At 41.5% G+C, this 24,417-nt stretch overlaps 1 protein-coding gene across 1 annotated transcript in view; it reads left to right on the top strand.

The window, feature by feature from the left end:
• nell2a (neural EGFL like 2a) overlaps positions 1 to 24,417 on the top strand; it is a 93,903-nt gene that overhangs the window by 11,850 nt on the left and 57,636 nt on the right. Inside the window, exons 4-12 of the mRNA XM_085359383.1 lie at positions 282 to 455; positions 1,424 to 1,520; positions 3,605 to 3,677; positions 4,700 to 4,782; positions 5,169 to 5,297; positions 7,504 to 7,606; positions 21,020 to 21,111; positions 22,735 to 22,840; positions 23,384 to 23,512. Coding sequence (XP_085215509.1) covers positions 282 to 455; positions 1,424 to 1,520; positions 3,605 to 3,677; positions 4,700 to 4,782; positions 5,169 to 5,297; positions 7,504 to 7,606; positions 21,020 to 21,111; positions 22,735 to 22,840; positions 23,384 to 23,512 — 986 coding nt within the window. The remainder of the gene's footprint in view (positions 1 to 281; positions 456 to 1,423; positions 1,521 to 3,604; positions 3,678 to 4,699; positions 4,783 to 5,168; positions 5,298 to 7,503; positions 7,607 to 21,019; positions 21,112 to 22,734; positions 22,841 to 23,383; positions 23,513 to 24,417) is intronic.

Below are 24,417 nucleotides of genomic sequence, written 5' to 3'. Positions count from 1 at the left end.
TTCTCCTGGAATACTAATGCTCTAACGTAAAGAGTTGAATCGCTGCATGCGGGCCATTGCTGTGTGCTGCTGATGTTGCATTAGACAGCAATACAGCACCCCTATGTTTAGCCTTTAATGTGATCAAATTCTTAATAGAGGAGTTCAGACAGTTTTGCATTTCTTTGTGTGACAAATACATTTTTTTAAGCAACACGACTTTGCAACACTGTAAGACGCAGGAAGGTGTCACAGAACTTACCATGGTTTTTACTTAAGTTGCTGGAACTATTGTGTTGCAGGTTCCTGGAGCTCGAGAGCAGCGGCCAACGGAGTGAAGTACGCCTTCATTATCGCACCAAAGGGCAGCAGGATCACACGGAGGTGTTCCCTTACAGCCTGGCTGACGACCAGTGGCACAAGGTCTCTGTCGCCGTCAGCGCATCTCACGTCATACTACATGTGGACTGTAACAGGTAAGATCCTGGATTGAGAGTCTTCGCTTTTAAAAGGAAAAATACAGATTTAAATGTCGCTTGTGTATCAGCTTCAAACTTTGCATGTACTAATCTCATGCAACATACCGCGCAAGGACCTTCATTATCTGAATGACCTGATCTGCCATAATATAATTAATTCACATAAAATCTGTTTTCTGAGTTTCTGCAATGAGTTGCATTTGTAAGCCTCCAACTCACACGGCAATAGATACTGCTATGTTAAATCATGTAAAAATTATTGCAATGACTCCAGGCTTAGAGAGATACCGATTTTAAATTTGGGGAAAAAAGAGATTTCTCATACTGAATTAGCATGTGGTGCTTTAATTTAAATAGGACTTTAAATTACTTTAAACTAAGTGATCAAATCTATTCTGGATCATCTTTCAGGGTTTTTTTGTCTGTGTCTTTGCATGGAAAAATACAATGTGTAATATCTCTCCAAAAGCAGAAACTCACTGAAAGACAATAGTGAAACCAAAACCTGTTAGGTAACAATACGGCGCTTTAAACTATGGTTTGTGTTTTTAGGCCATGACATGCTGCGTTGTGTATGGACCGTGTTCACTTGCTGACTCTGGCATGCACGTATCGACATCGGCCATATGTCTCATGGGTCCGGCGCAGGTTGAACTCACCTTGAGGAAACCGGCGTTTTTACATGCCTCTGCTGCTCACTATGACATGGGAGTCACTGTTTGCGTGTGATGATCCTTCTTGGCACGATAAGAGAACAGACGGCAACGCCATGTGCATCCAAGAAAGCATGTGGCTATCTATACCCTGCATAGGGAAAGAGTTAACAGAAGGATTTAAAAGGGCAGGACCTGCAGTGTGGGTGGGGGGTGGGGGGGGCATCTTTTCATCACATGAGCCAAACAGGTAGCATAACTGACTTTTTTGTGATTTTAGCCGTTGACCAATTTATGATCATGTTTTTTCAGGATCTATGAGCGGGTGGTGGAACCTCCCTACATGGACATACCCGAGGATACTTCCTTTTGGCTCGGACAGAGAAACGCTGCTCATGGCTTCTTCAAGGTTAATGCTGCAATAAAAACCTCTTTTCCAGAATATATGCATGCTGATGCCTCTCCTGATCTGTCATTACTAAGCCATAAATGATTCAGAATAGCACAAACAAGTAATTCATTTCAGCTGCGGCACCATCTTTTCACCCCGTACTCAGTCTTGGTTTATACTGTATCCTTTCCCTCTTTGTTTGGCTTGTTTGTTTTTATTTATTATAGCTGTTGGATTTAATTGCATGCATTTCTCAAGGCTTACCATTTTAATTTGAGGGCTGCTCTGCCTACCCTAGGAATTGACATTTTTTTGTCACTGTTTGTTCCCTGTGCCTTAGTCTGCAGCTAAGCCCAGTGCAATTATCTCAGCAACCCCCACCATGCTTATTTGGGAGAAATCATTAAATAGCCTCTGGACTATGCTCATTAAGCTTAGTCTATAGTATTGTTTTTCAGACAGAGAGACTTATATCGCCTCTTTCAGACTAGACCGCACTCCCAAATTTCCCACCTGGGGAGACTTGCTGGGGCAAAATGTCAGCTTACTAGCAATTTTAACTACTTTAATCAATCTGCTGGTGACTAGGTCTGTGTTTGATGGTGCGGTGATGGCTGTGTGTATGTGTACCTGTTAATGCTTTATACACTATGTCCTGGCATTTGAATTTCCTCTGTGTTAATTGGTTGATGAAAGAAGCTCTGGAGGTCACCCACTAATCTTGTCACACAGCAGCATCTTTCCTCGCCACTCTGTGAATCCTTGATTAGTTGCTGGGAAGACATCTCCTTTTTTTCTTTTTCTTTCGTCTTTTTTAAACACTACTTCATTAGGACACATGCACGCCCACACACATAGAGAAATGGTCAATATCTGTATGTGTTAGCTAAAAATGAGAAAATCATCATTAAGACTTTAGACAGAGCACATGCACTGTTGCTTCTTTACTCAAGAAGTTTGTTTGTTTGTTTTTTTACATTCAGACACTATAGATAACTAAATGTCTTATCTAGTAACTGAAGTAGTTCACTTTTTTCTTGGCCTGGTAGGGTATCTAATTTTTGCAGATCAAAAACTGGATTAATTTTTTCTATGTGTTAATATTAAGTATTTTCTCACTGCCCATTAAAAAAATCCCTCTTTACTTTCTAAAATATTGTTGGGCACAGTTATTAAATAATAGCTCCCTTCTTTCACACAAACACAACAATATTTAACCACTAAAAATTTCCTATTCAGCGATGCAAGCAAATAACTGTAATTTGGCATCTTAGTTTAAACAAAACAATAATGTGCAAGTAATATGCAATACACATTATAACACAGTTTCTGTTTATGGTTTGTAGCAGTTGTATTTTGCAGAATTTATACTGTGCCGGTAAGTAAATAGTGTTATTTCAGATTTGATCGACACAGCTCCTATCTTCTGCCATTTCTGCACGTTACCGTGAAAAATCAGCAAATAATTTCCCCAGGATTTTACATTTATGGTTGGCAAATTGAAGTGGCGAGACAATTTAAAAAAACAATTTCTCCTAAGTTGCACTGTTCCACTTCTGTAAAGGTAATAAATGCACCCATGGAGTGAAATGGACCTGGTTACTATGGCAACAGAGTGTCTGAACACAGGTATGTGTTTGGGATTCGGACGTAGGACAATTTGGACTTGTGAAATGATTGAATCTCTATCTCCTGTTTATGCTTATCAGAGGAGATTGGAAAAAAAAAATCCACGTTCCAGCTAAATTGGCCACATAATTAACCTCCTGTAGGTTTGCAGATATGAGATGATTGATCAGAGCGACAGTCTGGGACACATATTATCCAACAATCACCCAACAACCTGTCTGTCATACTTCACAGTGAAAAACACAATTCTACCTGTTTATTTTTGTGAGGATACATATGCTTGGGTCCCACATTATCTCAAACATTAATTAGTTAGACAACTTAGAGAAATATTACCACCCTACCCACACTCCCAACTCTCAAAGTCCTCATGTATTTACTACACCTGCTTGATGTTTCTTCTATATTTTTCTTCTTTTTAGCATGAGGTGTTACTCCCTATGATCAAAAGGTTGTTATGTCTGTGTATGTAGGGAGTGATGCAGGACGTGGAGATCCTGGTGATGCCACAGGGTTACATCTCACAGTGTCCAGACCTTAACAGAAGTGAGTGCAGTAATCCCATTACTGTTGATTCTGAATAACCCTCAAACTTAGTTTACACCGATTTTAACTTATTTACCTGCAACCCCACTTTTAGATCACAGTATAGATAAAACGTACATTTTGTATTTATTTGATATTATTATTTATTATTAGTAGTATTTTTAAATCCTGAGTAGCGCTAAGGCGTTTAACAGTTGTGGGGTGTTTTGCAGTTAGTCAATCAGCAAAAAGTGGGTTTTCTTGTGTGATCGTTATCCTCATTGTTGCCACGATTTTGATGATGGTTCAGTTTTATTCAGTTTTGCGAGGACAAAGAAACCAGCTGTTTATATCAGTGCAAAAAGCTGTGAAATTTTATCTGAGAAAATATGCTAGATGAAATAAACTGTATCAGGCATATTTCAGAAATCGGTTTCACATTACTTTTAAGTGGCAATCTGTGAGACTATTTGATTTAGAAATGTTCTGATGCAATGTTTTTTTCCCCATTCAATCACTGGTTGTACAGTGAAATGTTTTATTGTGCGATATGATGATGTGTTTTCACTAGGAACCTTTTTTATATTCCAGGTGGCTGTTTTACCTATCTCATTGTTAGAGTTTCTGCAGACAAAAACTATTTTTGCAGAGAGTGAAAACCACACACCCACACCTCATGCTTTAAAATGATTTTTCACATGGATTATATGTTCCTGTCCCTCAAAAAGTTTGCTTAATGCGTTTTCCAGTAAATTACACCCTTTTACAGAGAGGACATTTTTTTGTAATATAAAATAACAAGTGAAATTTCCTCCTTCAAAGAAAAAAACATTAGCAAGTATTATTAATGTTATTATTAATTATTAACTATTACTGTTAAACTACTGAACTGTTTCTACTATTAAACGTGTTTAAAAACTGTTATATGGTTAGACAGGTTTTTATCTGCTATAGTTATGATGCAGTTAACATAGATTTTTAGAAATGATGACCACGTTATTGCACGTACCTAAGTTACTTTTGTATTGTTCCTTGTATGTCAGCATGTCCAACCTGCAATGATTTCCATGGACTAGTGCAGAAAATCATGGAGCTACAGGATATACTTGCAAAAACATCCAGCAAGGTAATGTAATGTGTATGTTATTTGTGCTGATTTGACATTTAATCCAAAACAGAGAGAGGAACGGTAATTGCTCCTTTGAATTAAATGAGTAAAATATATCCCCTTGTCAGTACGGTTCTGTTATTAACATTCACTGCAACAGGCATTCAGAGCCGTATTAACATTTGGCTCTGCCTATTAATGAACTCTTTTCTCTTCTGATGGAGAGACTGAGAGTGTATGAGGTGTTAATAGTATGAGTTTTGTGATGCTACTGGTTTGCTTTTGAAGCTCCTTTTTTCATGTGAATATAGACATAGAATGAGGCTGACTCATGTCTTCTTTTCTACTTGGTTTTTGTCTTTCGGGTGTGTTGGGGGGGGGGGGGGGGGGTGTTGGTGGTGCAGCTGTCCAGGGCGGAGGAGAAGATGAATGGGCTGGATGGCTGCTATTGTGAGAGAACCTGCAGCGTCAAGGGGGTCGTCTACAGGGAGGATGAAAGCTGGACAGATGGCTGCAGGAATTGCACATGCACGGTGGGGCTTCTCACAAGGGTGCTCGACTGCTTCTGCGTGCATGCTAGTGTGTGTGTGTCTGACCATTAAAAAGAAAGGGGAGGGGACATTCGGTTTTGTGATTGTGTGCATTTGAACATACTGGGTCTGAAATTATGTACTTGTCTCGCTGTGTGTGATTATATGTTTGCAGGCATGTGAGCGAGATATGAATGTGTGCGGGCATTTGTATGAATGGGATATGCATTTGTGTCTGACAACATGCATTTTTAATCATGCATTGTTGTATTTATTGTATCGTGTGCATGCCTCAGTTGATGTGCGACTGTGTGTGCAAGCGTCTGTGTGTAGACATACATTCTCTGCTCTTATTGTAAGCTGCCTTTTTGTCTTGAACCCCTGTTGATCAAGTGTGTGAAGATAGGGCTTTGGGTGAGGTAGAGGTGCAAAGTGCAGGGGCACCGTTGTTGACAGCTTGTAGTATCATTATTTTCATGCACTAGCTTGAGGGTTGCCCTAGTTACCCAAGAAAAGATACTGTATTAAAAACCTCCACAGTACTCAGGATTAGACGCATCAACAGCAGTGCTTAAAAATACGCTATTCTCTCAAGGGTCTACTTTGTGCTGCACAAAGTGTGAATAATTGCCAAAAGAAGAATTATAAGCGGCTGGAGATCTTGTGCTTGTACTACATCGACAAACAGATTTCACTGGCTTTCAGTCTACTCAGCTTCGGAACATGAAACTCATTCACTGCTACTGAACTGCTCCAACCAGCCAATGAGATGACTTTGCGCACCACTGCCCAACATGCAAAAGATAGGAAATCACATATCTCTCAGTGCACCGCACCTAATTGCACTTGACAGATGATAATTATCATCAGGGATTTGTTCTACCCACTCATCCAATGAAATCGCTTCATTCGTCGGGATAGATGTTTTGCCACTCCTGGGCTGCAATTAAGGCATTAAATGGGATATGTTCTTACCTTATGTGTGGTAATTAGCTGTGACCTTTAAAATTCAAAGGTCATGCATTAAGATGTTATCAATTATGTGGATCAGGTTCATAAATGTTGCTGTCACAGAGCTTTCATCCGTGGAAACTATGTTAATTACAGTAACAGCCGGAGAAAAGGAGATAGTATTGAAATATGTTAGATATGCAGATTACTGTAGAAATCTTCAGTTTAGTGGATTCGCAGCACAGTATTCATAGTCCTCGGCTTGGCCAGAACCCTCTGAATATTTAGAAGATGCAACATAGGATTTGGGGGGTTGAGTAAGCTGCAAACATCTGTGCATCCTGTGATTTATAATGTATTTATAATGGCATAATTACAGTCTAAAATGCATTAATTTCAATAGCAGCCTTGCATGCATTTAGCCTATGCCAATTATACAAATGGGGTGAACAATATAATAGAAACATCAACATAATGTAGTAGTTCATCATTACCAAAAAATCAACAAATACTAGCTTCATAAAAATATAATTTATTGATGGACCACTGTGTTTAGCTTCAATTGTATGTTGGACAGTAAGGATTTAAAAATGGCTGACAGAAATTCCAATGTATGTTTGAAGTCCAGAAACAATGTTATTAGCCAATATCAGCCTTTGATATTAGCTGTTTCATCATCATTTATAAAAGCCAGTACATAAATTAAAAAGGAAGAGATGTGAGAAACACCCTTCAACTATTTTATGAGTGTCGACACTGCATAGATTGCCCACCAGAGGGCGCTCTGTAACTTTCCTGCAGTACCCCACCAATTACCACCAAACAGTACTGCCAGGAGTTCTCGAGTATTCCAAGTAAAGATTATATTTAATTAGCATTGTTATATTATGTTAATGAGGACAATTATTGGGGAAATCTATTTGCGTTTGAAAGAAAAAACAATATTGGCCGACATATCAGATTTTTAAATCACCAAATATCATTGTGGGTATCGGTAAAACCCGATATTAGTTGTTTTTCAGTTTTTCCAGTCTTATTTTTTAATGTTAAATCCTAATTATTATATATCTTGTTCAAAATGTAGTATTTGCCCAATTTAGGCGATTATTTCCAAAAAAGAAAATCAATATAAATATAGTCAGATTTTTAGAATTGTTGATACTGAAGTAATATGTATCAGTTCAAGCACCAAACGCCCAGTGTCACTTGAGTTCTACTAGTCACTCTTTAAACTAAGTGTTGTGTTTCTCTCTACCAGAATGGCACGGTGCAATGTGAGGCCATCTCCTGCCCTCCCCCTCAGTGCCCGGCGGGCACAGCGCCTGCCTACGTAAAGGGTGCCTGCTGCAAGGAGTGCCAGCGTGAGTGAAGTACCCTTAACCTCAGCACCCTCCTACACTCATACAATCATAGACACAATTGCGCACAAACGCGCACACATAACAGCAAAACAACCTCCATCACCAGATTTAGAGCACATATAACGCCTCCACAAGGGCTGCCTGACAATTGACCAGGGCTCTGCTGTGTTGCTAAGCTACCTCCTAACATGTCTCTTGAGATGAGTCCATCCTTTTTGCATATACATGGACCAATCAATTATTCACTAGCTGGCTTTCAAAACACAGATGGCCACCAGTCACACAGACATGAGCCAGTAAATCTGGGATCGCTGCATGTGATGTAAACTAGTTCCTATTTATGGCATGGCATGTTGAGGCTGTGAGAAGGGTCTAAAACGATGCTCATAATCACACTGGCAATAGTGTCTCCATAAATGTCCATTTATTAACTTTTGAACACTGATATGTTCTAGCTGGATAAATAATTCCATTTCATCACATTGCTACATAGAGGGTCTGTTTTTTTTTCTTTTTTCCGAAAGACTTTGAGCTAAGCAATGAACTCTTATTAGCCTCTTCACCGCAGCGCTCTGCATCTCATATTCTCTCAATTCCCCTCTCAATAAAAATGGATTTCAGTGGGTATTATTGTATTATCTTTTTTTTTTTACATTCTGCTGATAGTATCCCAAATGAAACTTTAACAGATGTGATATATTTTCTTTTGAGAGGCAAAAAGAACTGCCCGCCAACTTATAGAACACAATCTAGCACATGCATTAAGCAAAGGAATTTATTACCGTACGTCTGAGTGTTTTCAATAACTGGTGTTCTCACCTGAGATGTGTTGAAGGTTACACACCATATGAGCGATAGAAAAATGTACCAGACTTTGTGCGTGTGTATAGTATTTCTTAGCAGATTTGACTCCACGTCTTGTGCAGGCTGACTTCATTTGAGAGCTTCTTCATCACAAGCACCCACGCACTTCTGCCATCCCTCTTCCTGCTTTGCTTGTAAGCGAATGACACAGTGAAAATGCTGCAAAAGCAAATAATAGACAAGATTTACTCTCTATCAGGAAGAGACAATTAGTCTGGGATGCTAATCATCTCGTGTCAGCATCTTTTTCCACGGAACCATACGCCTAGGGCGATACGCAGGGGCTTTAAGCGGGACTGTAAATCTGCTGCCGTGTTACCCAAATACAAACACGTAGCAAGTAATGCCCTTAAACTCAATATCCCTATTCTCCCTTGTGTCAATGAGGTAGACAAACACACAGCTAATTACACGTGCTCTCGCTTTGGAGAGAAGTGTACCGCAAGTTTCCTTGCTACAAAGACATGATTTGCTCTCCAAATTAAAGGCTTATCTCACAGCGCCGGGCCTTCCAGGGAGGAGTTCTGAGTCTCTATGTTTTTGTGTGTGATTGTCTGTCAAGTAGAGCGCCAAATGGCTGTTTCAGAAGTCCTTCGCTTTTATGATACGCTGCTTTGTGATAGGGCCTGACTTCCAGTGTCAATCATTTCTCCCCCTTGTATCAGACTAGATCTGTCTGACCCCAACTGCTCATCAAACACACGCTTTCTGCCCATGTGATTATTTTAACCTCCACCACCCCAAGAACCCCCAGTTACATGAAATAGCTTCTCCTCAGTGCCTCACTCAGGAGTGCTTTCTCCCTCTGCATATTAATTATGCCATCACTTCTTCTGTTGTTACTTAATTGAGTTTGACACGCTTGATTTGGTTCAACTGTATTCACTTGAGGGCTTTAAAAAAAGGTCTCACAAAAAAAGTGTAAATAATAAGGACAGAGTGTGTGATGCACGTTAAACAGCACTGTTAAATAACTCTTGACATCTAACTAGTGTTTGCGGTCACAGCTGAGCGGAGACGCACAGATTTGGGTTCAGCAGTTACAAAAAGAGAACAGTATGAGTCAAATCTTTTTCAGATGAAACAAGAAAAAACCTCACAATCTGAACAAGAGCCTCTATTCTTTACAAACAACAGCAATTCAGATCAACTTCCTGTTAGATCCACATCATCTACAAATTTCAAGAAAGGTCCCCTAAACAATTTCTAACACTCCTTATGTAACCAGTATGTAACAAAATATATAAACAATGGGCAAATCAGAAGATTTCAGGAACGACAGGAGCCCAGAGGATGGGTAACCACAATGAAAACACAACTGCAAATGATGAAGCAATAGTTCAACTGTATTTGAAATTTGTGCACTGTATTGCCTTTACAATAACAACCAAAATTGTGTGTGCGCGCACAGATACCCAAAATAAAAAAGAAAAGAATGTTAGACCCGGGTCTTTTAAAGTGTCAATAGGATCCAGATCAGGCCTGTTTGGTGATCTGGTGAGTTATTGGTGTGAGTTCAGTCCACGATCGATGTATGGTTTGCACTGTTTTGTCCTACCACAGTTCAGGCAACCAGACTTCAAGATTCAATTCCAAATGGGCTGTGGCTCGCCATCCATTGCAATGGAAAATTATTCCTCTTCTGCGGATTTCCACAAAGTCTGTAATCCAATGTTCTCCGAGGAGTCTCGGCTCCTTTCTCCAACTCAAAAAACCTGACCAGTGCAAAGCACTTCGTATTCATAAAACTAGCTTCGGCTATCCAAATCTGGCGGCTAATCAAGCAGACACCAACAGCTTCGCTGTTTCAACAGCTACCACGTTTTCCCCACAGGTACTGCTATGGCGCGTGTGGTCTAAGCAGCCTTAGCAGCGCAACCAAACATGAAAAACAAGGCGGGACAAACAATCCCATTGGTTGGACTGCATTTGTATCCAGGTCAAAAAATAACCTTTGAGAAACAAAATAAATAAATAAATAACACAAATAATGCAATTCCATACAAAATAATTTGGATTTTTTCTTTAGAGTCTCTCTCCAATCATGAGTGCTTTTAACTGAACAAAATAAAACACCTTTAATAATAATTACAATAAACAGTCTCTAATTCCATCTGTTTGCCACTGGGCTACACTCTCCCCTCCTAAATTCATGCAAGTCCCTTTGCATGGGAGATGGCTGTGACCTCACCACTTGAGAGAGTGGCTCCTGGTAAGTTCCAACCTCCTTACTCTCTTGCAAAGCATCAGTAAAAGCTAAGCTCAAGCCTTGGAATAAGGATTGCACAATAGATATCAGTGGATTACCCAACTGGGTGTACTGCAGTCTTTCTGGCGGACCTCTATTCCTCACTGAACGTCGAAGAGTGTCCGTTTTATCACCTTCCACGCTCTGTTGTGAATCTTCTTTGTTAAAGGCCTCAGGCTCACTGTCAGAGTCTTCTCTGCTTAGAAGAACATCTCCCTGAAAGGTGGATGTGTCTGCTAAGTCATTTCCACTTCCAGGTACATCAGCAGCCGAGCGTTTTTCACTCACGGCATCCAAGGCAGTATCCTCCAAAATGATTTCTGCATTTCCATGAGACAAGTCTTCTCTGACTACCGTATCATTAACAGCTAAGCAGTCTTCAGTTAAATTTATCTGTGCTGCCTCACCATCATCGGTGTCAGGGGATGATTTTGGAATCTCGTACAATGTGGTGAATCGAATGGTTTCTCTGGGACGCCTCTCACGAAACCAAACGGTATCCTCCTCTGTCTCAGAAGGTTCAGTCTCATCATACTGTTTAGCTGATTGCCGTGTTACAGGCTTGCGTGTGGAGTTTGTCATAACAGGCTTCTCCTTAGTGGGTGTGACAAAACCACAAGGGAGTAGGAGATCTCGATGGACAGTTCGCCAAGGAGCGTCTCTGTTCTCAGGTTTTATTGTGTAAACTGGGAGATCTCCCGCCTGCTTTACCACCACATAAACATCTGACTCCCACTTATCAGCAAGCTTATGTTTCCCTCTTAGGCGTACAGCACGCACTAAAACTCTGTCTCCTTCTTCCAATTTAGAAGCGGTTACACGCAAGTCAAATCTGGTCTTATTCTTGTCAGCAATTTTTGCTGCGTTTTGTGCCGCGATCCTGTAACTCTCTTCCAGACGTGACTTCAAACTTTGCACATATTGCGAATGTGACTTGTAGCCGTCGTCTCTGAGGGGAAGACCAAAAGCCAGGTCAATGGGCAATCTGGGTTTACGGCCATACATTAATTCATAAGGTGAGTACCCTGTAACGTCGTTCTTTGTACAATTGTACGCATGAACCAATGGTTTCACAAAGCTATGCCACTGTGATTTGTCCTTGTTTTCCAATGTGCCAAGCATGCTCAACAGCGTCCTATTAAAACGCTCTACAGGGTTTCCCCTAGGATGGTAGGGCGTAGTACGAATCTTGTGAACACCCAGGATGTTGCATAGTTCTTTGATGATGTGTGACTCAAAGTCAGGCCCTTGGTCACTATGCAAACGTTCAGGAATGCCGTAATGGACAATGAAATTATCCCACAGGCACTTGGCAACTGTTTGAGCTTTCTGATTGGGAGTTGGGACGGCAATGGCATACTTAGTAAAGTGGTCTGTAAGTACGAGGACGTCCTTAATATTGCTCCTATCAGGCTCAATGGACAAAAAGTCCATACAAACAAGCTCAAGAGGTCTGGTGGACTTTATGGTGACCAAAGGAGCAGCTTTTTCAGGAAGGGATTTTCTCAGAACACAGCGATCACAGGTTTTAACCTTTTTCTCAACATCTGCAGCCATCCTTGGCCAGTAAAACCTTGTTCTCACCAGGTCGAGAGTGCGTTCAATCCCTAAGTGGCCCATATCATCATGGAGGCTATGGAGGACTGTGTCTCGAAACTGCTCTGGAAGAACAAGTTGCCAGGTTACACAACCTCCATCTTGTCGTGTTCGGTACAGTATTTGATTGTGTAGCTCAAGGCGACTGAATTCCCTGATTAGTAAGGGAATATCGGGCAGTTGCTTTCTAACGGTGGGTGGAACCTTGTCCCCAGTCTCGAGTTGAGCTATAATTTCCCTCAAACACGGGTCAGCTCGTTGTTCTGCCCTTAGCTGCTCTACTGGCATATGGGGAATAACTGGTAACCCACCACACTGATCTTCATTCACAAACTCATCTGGTATAGCAGATACAGACATGGCCAAAGAGTCTACCAGGGTGAAAGCACAATCCGTCTCTTTGTTTTCACTTGGGCTACAGCCAATGAGGTGCCTCTCACAGATAGCTGGGACCACGTCTGGGCCAAGAGTGACTCCTTGACCAGACAGATGTGTTTCAGTGAACCGCTGTATACGTTCCTGCTCTTTTTGTGAAACGGTGTCATTGAGCAGTTCTCCATGTGGTCGTCTTGAAAGACCGTCTGCATCAGAATTTAACTTTCCAGCTCTGTACTGAAGCTGGAAGTTAAACGTGGAGAGTGCTGCTAGCCAACGATAGCTCATTGCATCCAACTTGGCTGTAGACAGAACATATGTTAAGGGATTGCTGTCAGTTACAACCATGAATTGGCTACCATAGAGGTAATCAGAAAATTTTTCTGTAACTGCCCACTTTAGAGCTAAAAACTCTAGTTTGTGGGCAGGGTAGCGAGACTCACTCTTGGACAAACCTCGGCTAGCATATGCTATTACTCTCATCTGCCCCTCCTGCTCCTGATACAAAGCAGCACCCAACCCCATAGTGCTGGCATCCGTATGGAGAGTGTAGGGCAACTTGGGGTCAGCAAAACCCAAGATCGGAGCAGTAGTTAGCTTTTCAATGATCGCTCGGAAAGCTTGTTCACACTCTGGAGTCCATCGCTCACCAAAGGGTTTTTTCGGATCATGATACTGAGGAGTGTTAGCTTTGGGCTTGGTACCTTTGCGAAGGGGTGGGTAACCTGAGGTCAGATTGGTGAGGGGCTTCACTAGGTTAGAATAGCTTTTAATGAAGCGTCTGTAATACCCTGCAAAACCAAGAAAAGACCTCAGTTCTTTCAGATCAGTAGGCACTGGCCAAGTTTGCAGAGCCTTCACTTTTTCAGGGTCAGTCTCCACCCCATTACGAGACACAACATGTCCCAAGTACCTCACTGATGTCTGAAAAAATTTACATTTCTCAGGGGATAATTTCAACCCGTACTCTTTCAGACGGTTGAGAACTTTGATCAGTCGGGTCTCATGTTCTTCCAGCGTTTTAGAGAAAACAATGATGTCATCAAGGAAGACAAGAACCTCCTTCAGGTTCATATCCCCCATGCATTTCTCCATGAGACGCTGAAATGTGCTTGGAGCGTTCGTAATGCCCTGCGGCATACGGTTAAACTCCCAAAAGCCAATGGGACAAACGAAAGCTGTCTTCGGTTTGTCAGCCTCTTCAACCTCAATCTGGTAGTAACCAGATTTTAAGTCGAGGACAGAAAACCACTGGGAACCAGTCAGCGTGGAGAAAGTCTCCTCCAAGTTTGGGAGTGCATAAGCATCCTTCACTGTTTGCAGATTGAGCTTCCTGTAATCAACACAGAGACGCACATCCCCATTCTTCTTCCTCACCACCACTATGGGAGAAGAGAAGGGTGATGTGGACTCCCTGATCACACCTGCCTGTTGAAGTTCTAGCAAGTGCTTTCGGACAGCTTCCAGATCATTTGGGTGTATGGGGCGTGCCCTGTGCTTAAATGGAGTCTCATCAGATAGCTTGATTTGGTGTTTTACCTGATTAGTTCTCCCAAAGTCAATGTCATTTTGCGCGAAGACCTCCGGCATATTGGCAAGTTTTTGTGTTACTCTCTCTCTCCACTCAGCACTTATGGGTGAGTCCTCGAAGTTGAAGTTGAGGCCTAGCTTCTGCTTGGTGCTAGAATCTGGTGTCACCACACAATGCTCATGTGAGAGAACACGATGAAATGCACTGATTTCCCCAATCACACACTTCTGGGGAATAACAACATCATGATCCAGCTCATTAGTCATTACGACTGGCACTTTATATGGCGCTTTCTGGGGCAAGTCAATGAGGCAAGGTTTAACTAACACCCCACCTGGCAGTGCTGACAAGGAGGGATGTTCTAAGAGGACAGATTTCTCAGTGGTATGACTGTTTACATCAATGAACCCCTCTAACACTACGGTTTGTCCTGCTGGAACTAGCTGGGGGTCTTTTCCGAGCGAGGTGACCAGACCAAGGCGGTTATCCTTGCACTGCCTGTGTCGCAGCCCCAAAATCTTTAGCACTGCTTTGTAACCATATTGTGATGGTTCATACTCTTCAGGACAGGTATCACGATGGAGTTCGTAAAGTAGATCTAGTGTGTTAGTACCTATCAAAACTAGTGGCTGGGGGACTGTACGAACATCTGGAACCACCAATGCTAGTGTGGGGACTTCAACCTCAGCACCTAAAAACTCTTTGGGGAATACAACATTAATCTCAATGTAGCCTAGATAAGGCACAGATTGGCCATTGGCTCCTTCAACCTCCAAAAGCTCAAAGAGAGGCCGGATCTCATGTTGTGACAGGTTCTGATTGTAAAACGACTGGGGAACAGTGGTGACTTGAGAGCCTGTATCCATTAAGCAGCTAACACAATTGCCCTCTATTTGAACCTGTGCTGTAGTTTTCGCCCCTATTAAACCTTTGGGTAATTTGAAATTACCACGCTCAGCATTCAATGTTAACATGGCACCCTTCTTAGTGGTCACTTTAGGCTTCTTATCAGCGGGACGTGTTTGACCCGTTGCAGTCCCCATCTGTCCCACGACAGGGACTGAATTCAGTTTAACGAAGGTGTGTTTCGGTGTTGGCTTTCCCATAACTGCTGACGGATTCTCAGTTCCTTTCTTTTAGCAGCTACCAGGGCAGGATTTGGATCTGACTCACAGGTGGCCACAATATGACCATCCTCCCCACAACGGAAACAGTACCACGGTTTTGGCTTTACAGTTAAAGCGCTGTGTGGAGGGGGCCCTGGTTCAGTCTTTGCATGGTCAGGTTTTTTAGTTTCATCTTTCTGCATGTGTTCTTTCTTAGAAGCAGTGGGTTTTCTTTGTTTCATGAGTGCTGTCAATTGACTCTTCAAGTCAGCAACTTGCTTCTTTAACTTACTTAGGTCACTTGATTCAGATTCAGCTTGTGTTTCGCTTGTTTCCTGAACACTCTGTCTATGGGAGACAACCTTAGGTTTGGTAGTACCAAGGTGCCGTTTCATTCTACTAGTTTTTGTTTCTTGCCTATTTTCTGCAGTACGCAGCAGCAACAAAAGCTCAGCGAGTGATGGGGGTTGTCGATCCTTAAGTTCTAGCTGCAAGACAGCAAGCAAGTCATGATTCCAACAACCCCTGTAAAATTGTTTCAGGAGGTGTTTGTCGACCTCTTGTGGCTGTACACCTCCCCTGCGTACAGTACGGTTCAATGCCACCTGCAGGCGATGCAGGTAAGCTGAGGGTTTTTCTCCAGGATCTTGCAACGTGTTCATGAACCTCACCAACAATTCCTCCCCATCCTCAACTGTGCCAAAGGCAGATTCCAATAATTGCAGGTAGGTAGATGGTGGCGCTTCAGGTCCAAGATGTCGAACTACATCTGAAGCAGGAATGAGGAGGCTCTCGAGAATTTTATGAGTCTTCTCCAAGTCAGAAACAGAAGTGTCCTCCATCATTAAATCAACATGAGAGCGCCAAGTATCATAATCAGCTTCATTATATGGCCGGGGAATCTTCCCAGAAAAAGCTCTCAGTCTCAAGGTGGAATGGGTACGTGACATCTTATCATCACTCTTTACAATGTGTTCAACCACAATTCTCTGTACGTCTGGTGGGTTAAGCTCACCAGGATTTACAGTCAGGGATCTCTTGGTTCCAGAGCTTAAAGTCGTTGTGCGATATTCATCATCAGCGTGGCCAAGCTTAGGACAGACTGAAATACCAGCTGATTCAATAAAAGTAGCAGGGGTCTGGCTGGGCCTGTCAGTATGATCAACTTCCTCTATTTCAACCTCAGTACTGAGTGCAACACTTTCTTCGGCGACACCCACAGACTTTTCAATTTTTGTCATCACCTCTCTCAGTACCTCTTCAAAATCTTTCCCACTTAGCTTGGCTATTCCTCGCAGTTCACTCAGGTAAGTATCTGTGACACTCCCCCCAACTCTCTGGGAATAAACATCTGTCAAAGCATGTACAGAAAATACTACATCAGGATTGGCAGCTGAGGGGTGGACATAGGGCAACAAGGGTCCTAATGTTTGCACTGCTACTCCTGAGTTATACTCCACTATCTGATCCTTGTTGAATTCAGATACTTGATCATCAATGGTGAGGACCCTACTAATAGAGCCGTACTGCTTTAAGAACTCAAAAATCTCTTCATCCTTTTCTGATCCTGTTACCCCACGCACTATGACAGCATTTGGGACCTTAATACCTAATTTTTCAACAAAATCCATCTTTTGGTGCGACAGACGGTCTTACCAAAAGCTCAATCACACAAAATATGCTTCACTATCGTCACCCATTAATTCAAGGCTCCTGGCTGGCTCGCCACTTTTACACTGTAACCAGTATGTAACAAAATATATAAACAATGGGCAAATCAGAAGATTTCAGGAACGACAGGAGCCCAGAGGATGGGTAACCACAATGAAAACACAACTGCAAATGATGAAGCAATAGTTCAACTGTATTTGAAATTTGTGCACTGTATTGCCTTTACAATAACAACCAAAATTGTGTGTGCGCGCACAGATACCCAAAATAAAAAAGAAAAGAATGTTAGACCCGGGTCTTTTAAAGTGTCAATAGGATCCAGATCAGGCCTGTTTGGTGATCTGGTGAGTTATTGGTGTGAGTTCAGTCCACGATCGATGTATGGTTTGCACTGTTTTGTCCTACCACAGTTCAGGCAACCAGACTTCAAGATTCAATTCCAAATGGGCTGTGGCTCGCCATCCATTGCAATGGAAAATTATTCCTCTTCTGCGGATTTCCACAAAGTCTGTAATCCAATGTTCTCCGAGGAGTCTCGGCTCCTTTCTCCAACTCAAAAAACCTGACCAGTGCAAAGCACTTCGTATTCATAAAACTAGCTTCGGCTATCCAAATCTGGCGGCTAATCAAGCAGACACCAACAGCTTCGCTGTTTCAACAGCTACCACGTTTTCCCCACAGGTACTGCTATGGCGCGTGTGGTCTAAGCAGCCTTAGCAGCGCAACCAAACATGAAAAACAAGGCGGGACAAACAATCCCATTGGTTGGACTGCATTTGTATCCAGGTCAAAAAATAACCTTTGAGAAACAAAATAAATAAATAAATAACACAAATAATGCAATTCCATACAAAATAATTTGGATTTTTTCTTTAGAGTCTCTCTCCAATCATGAGTGCTTTTAACTGAACAAAATAAAACACCTTTAATAATAATTACAATAAACAGTCTCTAATTCCATCTGTTTGCCACTGGGCTACACCTTACTTTCCCTTTAACTTATTATTTCAAATGGAAGCTCTCACATCATTTGTCTTTTTTAGTTTGTAACATTTGGTCATTTTCTAAAACAATGCTGTTAGCTTTGTGGCATTTAAAAAACAAGGGTCAAAATGTTTGCTTCCTTTTTTTGAAGTAATTTTGTTTGTCTGGATATAAACCAAGTAGAAATGAGCTCAGGGCTTGTGCAATTTCTGTTTGAGATAATTTTCTTACATGTCACTCTGACCTCTTTTCAAAATATTTGAATCTTTCTGCTCTGCCAGCCTGGAGAAAAATAGTGTCTCTTTATCAACTGTGTATTTAGCTTACGGGCGTGGTGCATTTTTTTTTTAATTATATTGATTTAACTTGGTGGGAGTTACACATGCTTGCATTGACCAGTTCTTAGTGTATTCACCACCTGCAACACATGCCAATTTCCTCTGCTTAGTTTTCAGCAACCGAATTGTTGTTCCTTGCGTGTAGCTTAAACTGTGAGCTCTCTCATGATAGGATGTAAGCAGATTATAAAATTCTGATGAGCCTTTTTTTAAAGAGCCTTTTGTCCTCATTATTTCAGCCGCTGGTTGTGAGGTCTAGTAAATTAGTTATGATGATGCGATTTTACAATTCAGATTAAATTTGTATCGGAATTCTTCAGAGAACATGCAGATCCCAAATCTTTTCAAGCCGTATAAGAAGCTCCAAACCAGAATGAAGCATCTGTTCTTCCTGGGGTGAAAAAGTGGTTACCCCTAATTTGGGTGATATTGTGACAGATTGTTTGGCTCTTTTAATTATTTTCCCACATCATACTAAATCATTTGTATGATGTCAGAGAATATATACACTGCTCAAAACATTAAAAGAACACCTTTTCATCAGAGTATAGCATCAGGTCAGTTAAACCTCTGGGATATTAAACTGGCTAGTTAAGTAGCAGTAGGGTGTGTGTTATTAATTAGTTTCAGCTGCTTTGGTGTTAATTAAATTAATAAGAGGTGCACCAGAGGTACAACAGTTAGACAACTTACAAAACAGGAATGGGTTTACTGTTAGCTGCCACTCTGTTGCTTTTGCTAGTTTTTGCAGTTCTGGATCCTACAAATTCAATTACACATTAATACGTGCCATTGCCAGAAGGTTTGCTGTGTCTCCCGGCAGAGTTACAAGAGCATGGAGTAGATTTCAGGGGATGGGTAGTTACTCGAGGAGAGCTGGACAGGGCCGTAAAAGATCCTTAAACCATTAGCTGGACTGGTATCTGCAGGAACAGGATGAGCACCGCCAGAGCTACAAAATGAGCTCCAGCAGCACACTGTGTGAATGTCTCTGACCAAACAATCAGAAACTGACTTCATGAGTGTGGCCTGAGTGCCCAACGTCCACTAGCGGGCCCTGTGCTTGCTGCTTGGCATGATGGAGTCTAATTGGCATTTGACATAGAATATCAGAATTTGCAGGTCCACTACTGGCGCTCAGTGCTTTTCACAGATGAACACGTGCCAGAAATGAAACGTTCTGGAGAAGCCATGGAGAACATTATGCTCCCTGTAATACGGTTCAGCATGACTGGTTTCCTGGTGGGTCCATAATGATCTGGGGAGGCATATCCATGGAGGTATGCACAGACCTTTGCTAGGCAGGCTGACCACCATTAGTATCAGCACAACATCCTTGGACCAATGTCAGACGTTCCTGGTGCACAACAATACCCGGCCTCATGTGCTGAGGATATGCAGGGAGTTCCTGGAGGATGAACATTGTCAGACATAGAAGACACACATGCACTTAGGGGCCACACGAATCACTCAATACTATTCTGAGTTATTCTGGGTTGAAAGCCTGCTGCATCATTTTTTCAATTTGATTTTCGGAGTATCTTTGAATTCAGCCCTCTGTAGGTTGATGATTTTCATTTCCATCAAGTGATGTGGCATCCTGTCCTTCCAAACACATTACCCAGTCCATATGACTCATGTATACAGCATGATTTTTTTCGTATTGAGTGTTGCTTTCAGTGTGTCCCTTTATTTATTTATTTTTTTATCAGTGTATATATGAAGAGACAGTTTTGATCATTAGGTTCGATCTAAGGTTTTACCGATGAATTAATTTGAAAAGAAAGAACAATAAAGAAAATTCAAATAGAAAGTCATTATTTTCCAATTAATGAGGTTATGAATTCAAAATGAATTATGGCCATCTTGTTTTTCTTTGCATCTGATTGGTAGCTGAAGACATTATTAACTTATTAAGGGCCAATCTGAGAAACCAGAAGGCTTTTGTGCTGGCTTAACCTATGGATAATATTTTTTTGAAGGGACCATGTCCAGTGGATATCCAGGCAAAGACTGTGTTATTATGTGGTCCTTCTTTACAAATGCAGATACATTTTTAAAAAACTAATAAAAATTGTTTTTGTTTTAACTACAATAGATTACAATAACACCATATAAGAAAGTGCCGTCCCTGCTTTGCTCTCTATGGATTTCATTGATCTGCATGTAGCATGAGCCTAGCTGCTCTACCTTATCAATAGAATCTGAATACTTATATGCAAAAAAATAAAAAAAATAAATAATGAAAATGTATTCAACAGCTGTTCAAACTCAAGCATCATAAGTACTGAGCTGTTATCTGTTTGGAAATGAAAGGTGTCATTGTTCGCATCCTTCCATCTCCAAACCCGGCAACTGCAAGCGCTTTGTTGCATTCTTCATTTGTATTTTTTTACTCACATGTAATTCTACGGCTTTCGCACAGTTCAGCTAACATTTCTGCTACTCTTTGGTGATCATTAAATATTGTCTAAATGTCTTACACCAGCACATTTTTTGGACCTGCATTAATTAATTAAAAATAGGTCACAGCCATTTAAAAAAGGGAGATGTAGGGTTATTATCCTGTGCAGATGATAAACCAACGCAGATTTTAAAAAGCACAGTGTTTTTTTATATGCATATTTGTTTAATGTTTGTTCATTGTGCCATTTATTTATTTAATTATTTATTTGTGTGCATTTATGTGTCTGCTAACAGCTGTGTGCTTATTTGGTGGAAGAGAACTGGTGGAAGGAGATCAGAAAGCTGTACGTGACTCTGCTGGCAGGTGCCTGCTGTTTGAATGCAGGGTAAGTCATATCAGCACACACACAAAAAGGCACGCACGCACGCAAGCAAACACACACACACACACACACACACACACACACACACACACACACACACACACACACACACACACACACAACCATTTTCATTTAGAAGGCTCTTTAGAACGTCTTTTAGAAAGAGACCCCACATTACCTCATGGACCTAAACACTTCAAGTCTCCTAATTTCCATATTGCTCTGCATGACAGCTTACTAAATACTTACGCTGTGTGACCCACTGTGGCAGGATACAATACCCCATCTTGTGAGTTTGTCCGCTTTAGCTCAATTTCATTGATTTGTCTTGTCGCTGTCCTACAAAAAAAAAAAGAAAAAAAAGAAAAGAAGACTGAATCCCACTACTCAATTTTACATTTGGAGGCCAAAATGTAAAAAAGAGGTGTACCTGTCAGTCAGAGAATGCCACATCTATTCTTCAGTACCAATCATCAGATACCACAGTGGTCCCAAATTAGATTCATTCCCCAATTATTCAAAGTATTTGCTTTTGTCTGCCTGGTGCACCAGATGGGTGGGTTGCTCACTTTTGGGAGTAATTCGCTTGATGACATTATTCCAGGCAGGCCCAATCAATCACAGAAAAATGATTTGAAGTTTTTAATCACCCAGCTCTATCATATCATCCAGCTCCTCCATGAATTCTGCAAACCTCCATTAGAATCTGCAGTTTCAGACAGCTGCCTGGCTTGCTTGCCCACACCTGGCCCATCTGTAGTCCCAGTTAACTGACTGGCAGTCACAGGCAGATCAAAGAAGTGCTGTCAGTCAGCCCACTGCTGCAGACTTCTGCAGGCTTCCCCTGACAGCTGCTTGTCACGTCTCTGATCTTCTGTCTGCCTGCTGGCTGCGAGGGAGGTGGGTTGGGTTGGGGGTGCAAGTTTTGGGTGGTGGGTGCCCAGAAGTAGATGGCAAGGCTTGTTTGGAAAGTTGTTTGGGGACTTTTGGGGGAAGACTTTTGGGGACTTTTCGGCTCACGCACTTTACCTGTGCATGGCATATTGTGCATGGCATATTATAAGGACGCCTTTTTAACCTCCTGATTTAAGGTTATCCTTAGGAAAACATTTGTCCACTAGGAATTAACAGAGGAGGTCTGTTGTTTTTGTCGAACTATCTGTGGCAATCTGGAATCTAAAAGGGCATCAGCTGGAGGTACAAGGATGAGATCATCACATTGGCCTGCCAAAGGCATGCAGGGAAACAGAACCTCATAATCAGGTTTTACACTCTGACTAAACGCACATGCAGGGATAATCTAGAAGATTGATTCACTGTTAGTGTAATAAAGATGCATCATAAATCCTGATGTAAATTGCTGAGGATAACAAGAGAAGAAGAGCGTGCTTTCCCCTTCTTCTTTCCCTTTCCACAGGTAGTTTTTTTGGGGTGAAAAAATGTGATTGACCAATGAGTAATTGGCTTATAATGAACACAGCGGGAGCAGGGAGAGTGGGGCCATGAAAGAGGAAACACAATGGATGAATAATTACCTATATAATTACCTCTGGGCCCTTAGGAAATGAAGGGGGCAGAGTTCACCTAAGAAGTTGCTGACAAGGATTTTGCCTCCTCTCTTCACAGGACAGGACCATGCATCGAGTGGTCCCCAGTGAGCCTTGTCCCGAACTCAACTGTCCGGAGTCGGAGCAGATTGCTTTGAGTGGCAGATGCTGTAAAGTCTGCAGAGGTATTGAAGAAGCATGATCTTATGCTTCAGAAAACATGCAAGAATTCAGACCTGTTAATGCACGAAACCTCCACACCTTTGGAGCATGTTTATATGCTAACTGTTTGATTTTGACATTTGATTTCAGGTCATTCAGCATGCCATTTACACTTTTTTTTTCAAATGAATTCTCCCTACAAGGTGGTTGGGTAGTTTTTCTGTTCTTTTCTGTAAGAAAGATCTCCTTTATTTTAAAATAAATTGCAGCAGTTAAAAAGTGCATGTGAAAATTGAATTGAAAGTTGTAAAATAATAAGTATGGTCTTTAAATTTTTACCTACTCATTCATAGTGCAGCGTAGTTTTCTGTGAAGTCAGATGTAGAGAGCATATTTGAGTGTATTGCCCTCATATACTAGTAAAAACACCACAGTTAAGATACTGTGGAGGGAAAAAAAAAGGTGTGGAGCTATGATATAACCTTTCGACTGCCTCTGTATGCCTCTGTCACTCCTCTCCTTTTCTATCCTCTGAGTCTCACCCTTTTCCTCCCTGCCTCCCACAGGTCATGACTTCTGCTCAGAGGGCAACGGCTGCATGGAGAACTCTGACTGTGTGAACCTGGAGGCAGGAGACTGCTGTGTTTGTAAGGATGGCTTCCGCCCACTGCGAGATGATAATGCCTACTGTGAAGGTATAGTGTGGTTCTGAATAACAATCTCTGTGTTAAAGTTTAGCAACTAGCTGCTCCCAAAAGCAGTGCCCAGACAAAGGCGGAGGTTTTATAGATTTATTGAAAAGCAGAGAACTTGAGTGGGAGAGGGTTTAGAGACAGAGGAGTGAAGAAAGGGTGGTCGGGGTTAGCAGTGTATGTCGGGTGAAAAGCATGATGAGGAGCTAAGTACACTGTAGACTGTCAAATTAAGAATAATGTGCAGAATGGAAAGTTAACATTGGCAACAGAAAGAACAGGAGAAACTGGACCTGAAGTAATGGAGCAGCTAACTCTGGAGGTGATGGTGGGATCTGGCAGGGACTGAGAGGAGAGACAGTTTGATATACGTGGTGAGACAATATTATGTTGTGGTGCCAACCACAGGGGTTTAAGGCTGGAGAGGAATAGCTGTGCACACAGATATGTGTACACGACAGGACCAACAGACTAACAAGAGACAGAAAAGTCTTGGGACAAAGCGCTTTAGAGATGACATTTGCAGCGAGGTGGAAAATGAGGACGTGCTGATCAAAGGATATACTGGATATAAGTCTCTTTATTCTCTCTTACTTTTCTTATTTTTGATGTATTCATTCACTTGTTCAGTGTTCCAAAAGTAATACAGCATTTTTATAATGTTTTATATGAATCATTTTCCTTCCTTTAGACATGCCAACATAATAATAGCCAAGATTTTTCTTTTACTTCTGCAGAGGTCATCTTACAGTCAGTGTGACAGCTTATTTTCCAGCTTCCAAAAGAGTGTTTATGCTTTTCAGTCTGGAGAATTATAAAACGAACTGTACAAAATTTGCCTCAGGCCTTTGGTAGATAATCCAGCACAAAGAATCCAAAACATTAGGTCACCGTTTCTAAATGTTTAT

This window comes from Diplotaxodon limnothrissa, linkage group LG7, assembly GCF_057381915.1.
Source record: "Diplotaxodon limnothrissa isolate DT_005_m linkage group LG7, D_limnothrissa_male_GT1.1, whole genome shotgun sequence".
Classification (NCBI taxonomy): domain Eukaryota; kingdom Metazoa; phylum Chordata; class Actinopteri; order Cichliformes; family Cichlidae; genus Diplotaxodon; species Diplotaxodon limnothrissa.
This window is presented reverse-complemented; position numbering and strand designations above follow the sequence as displayed.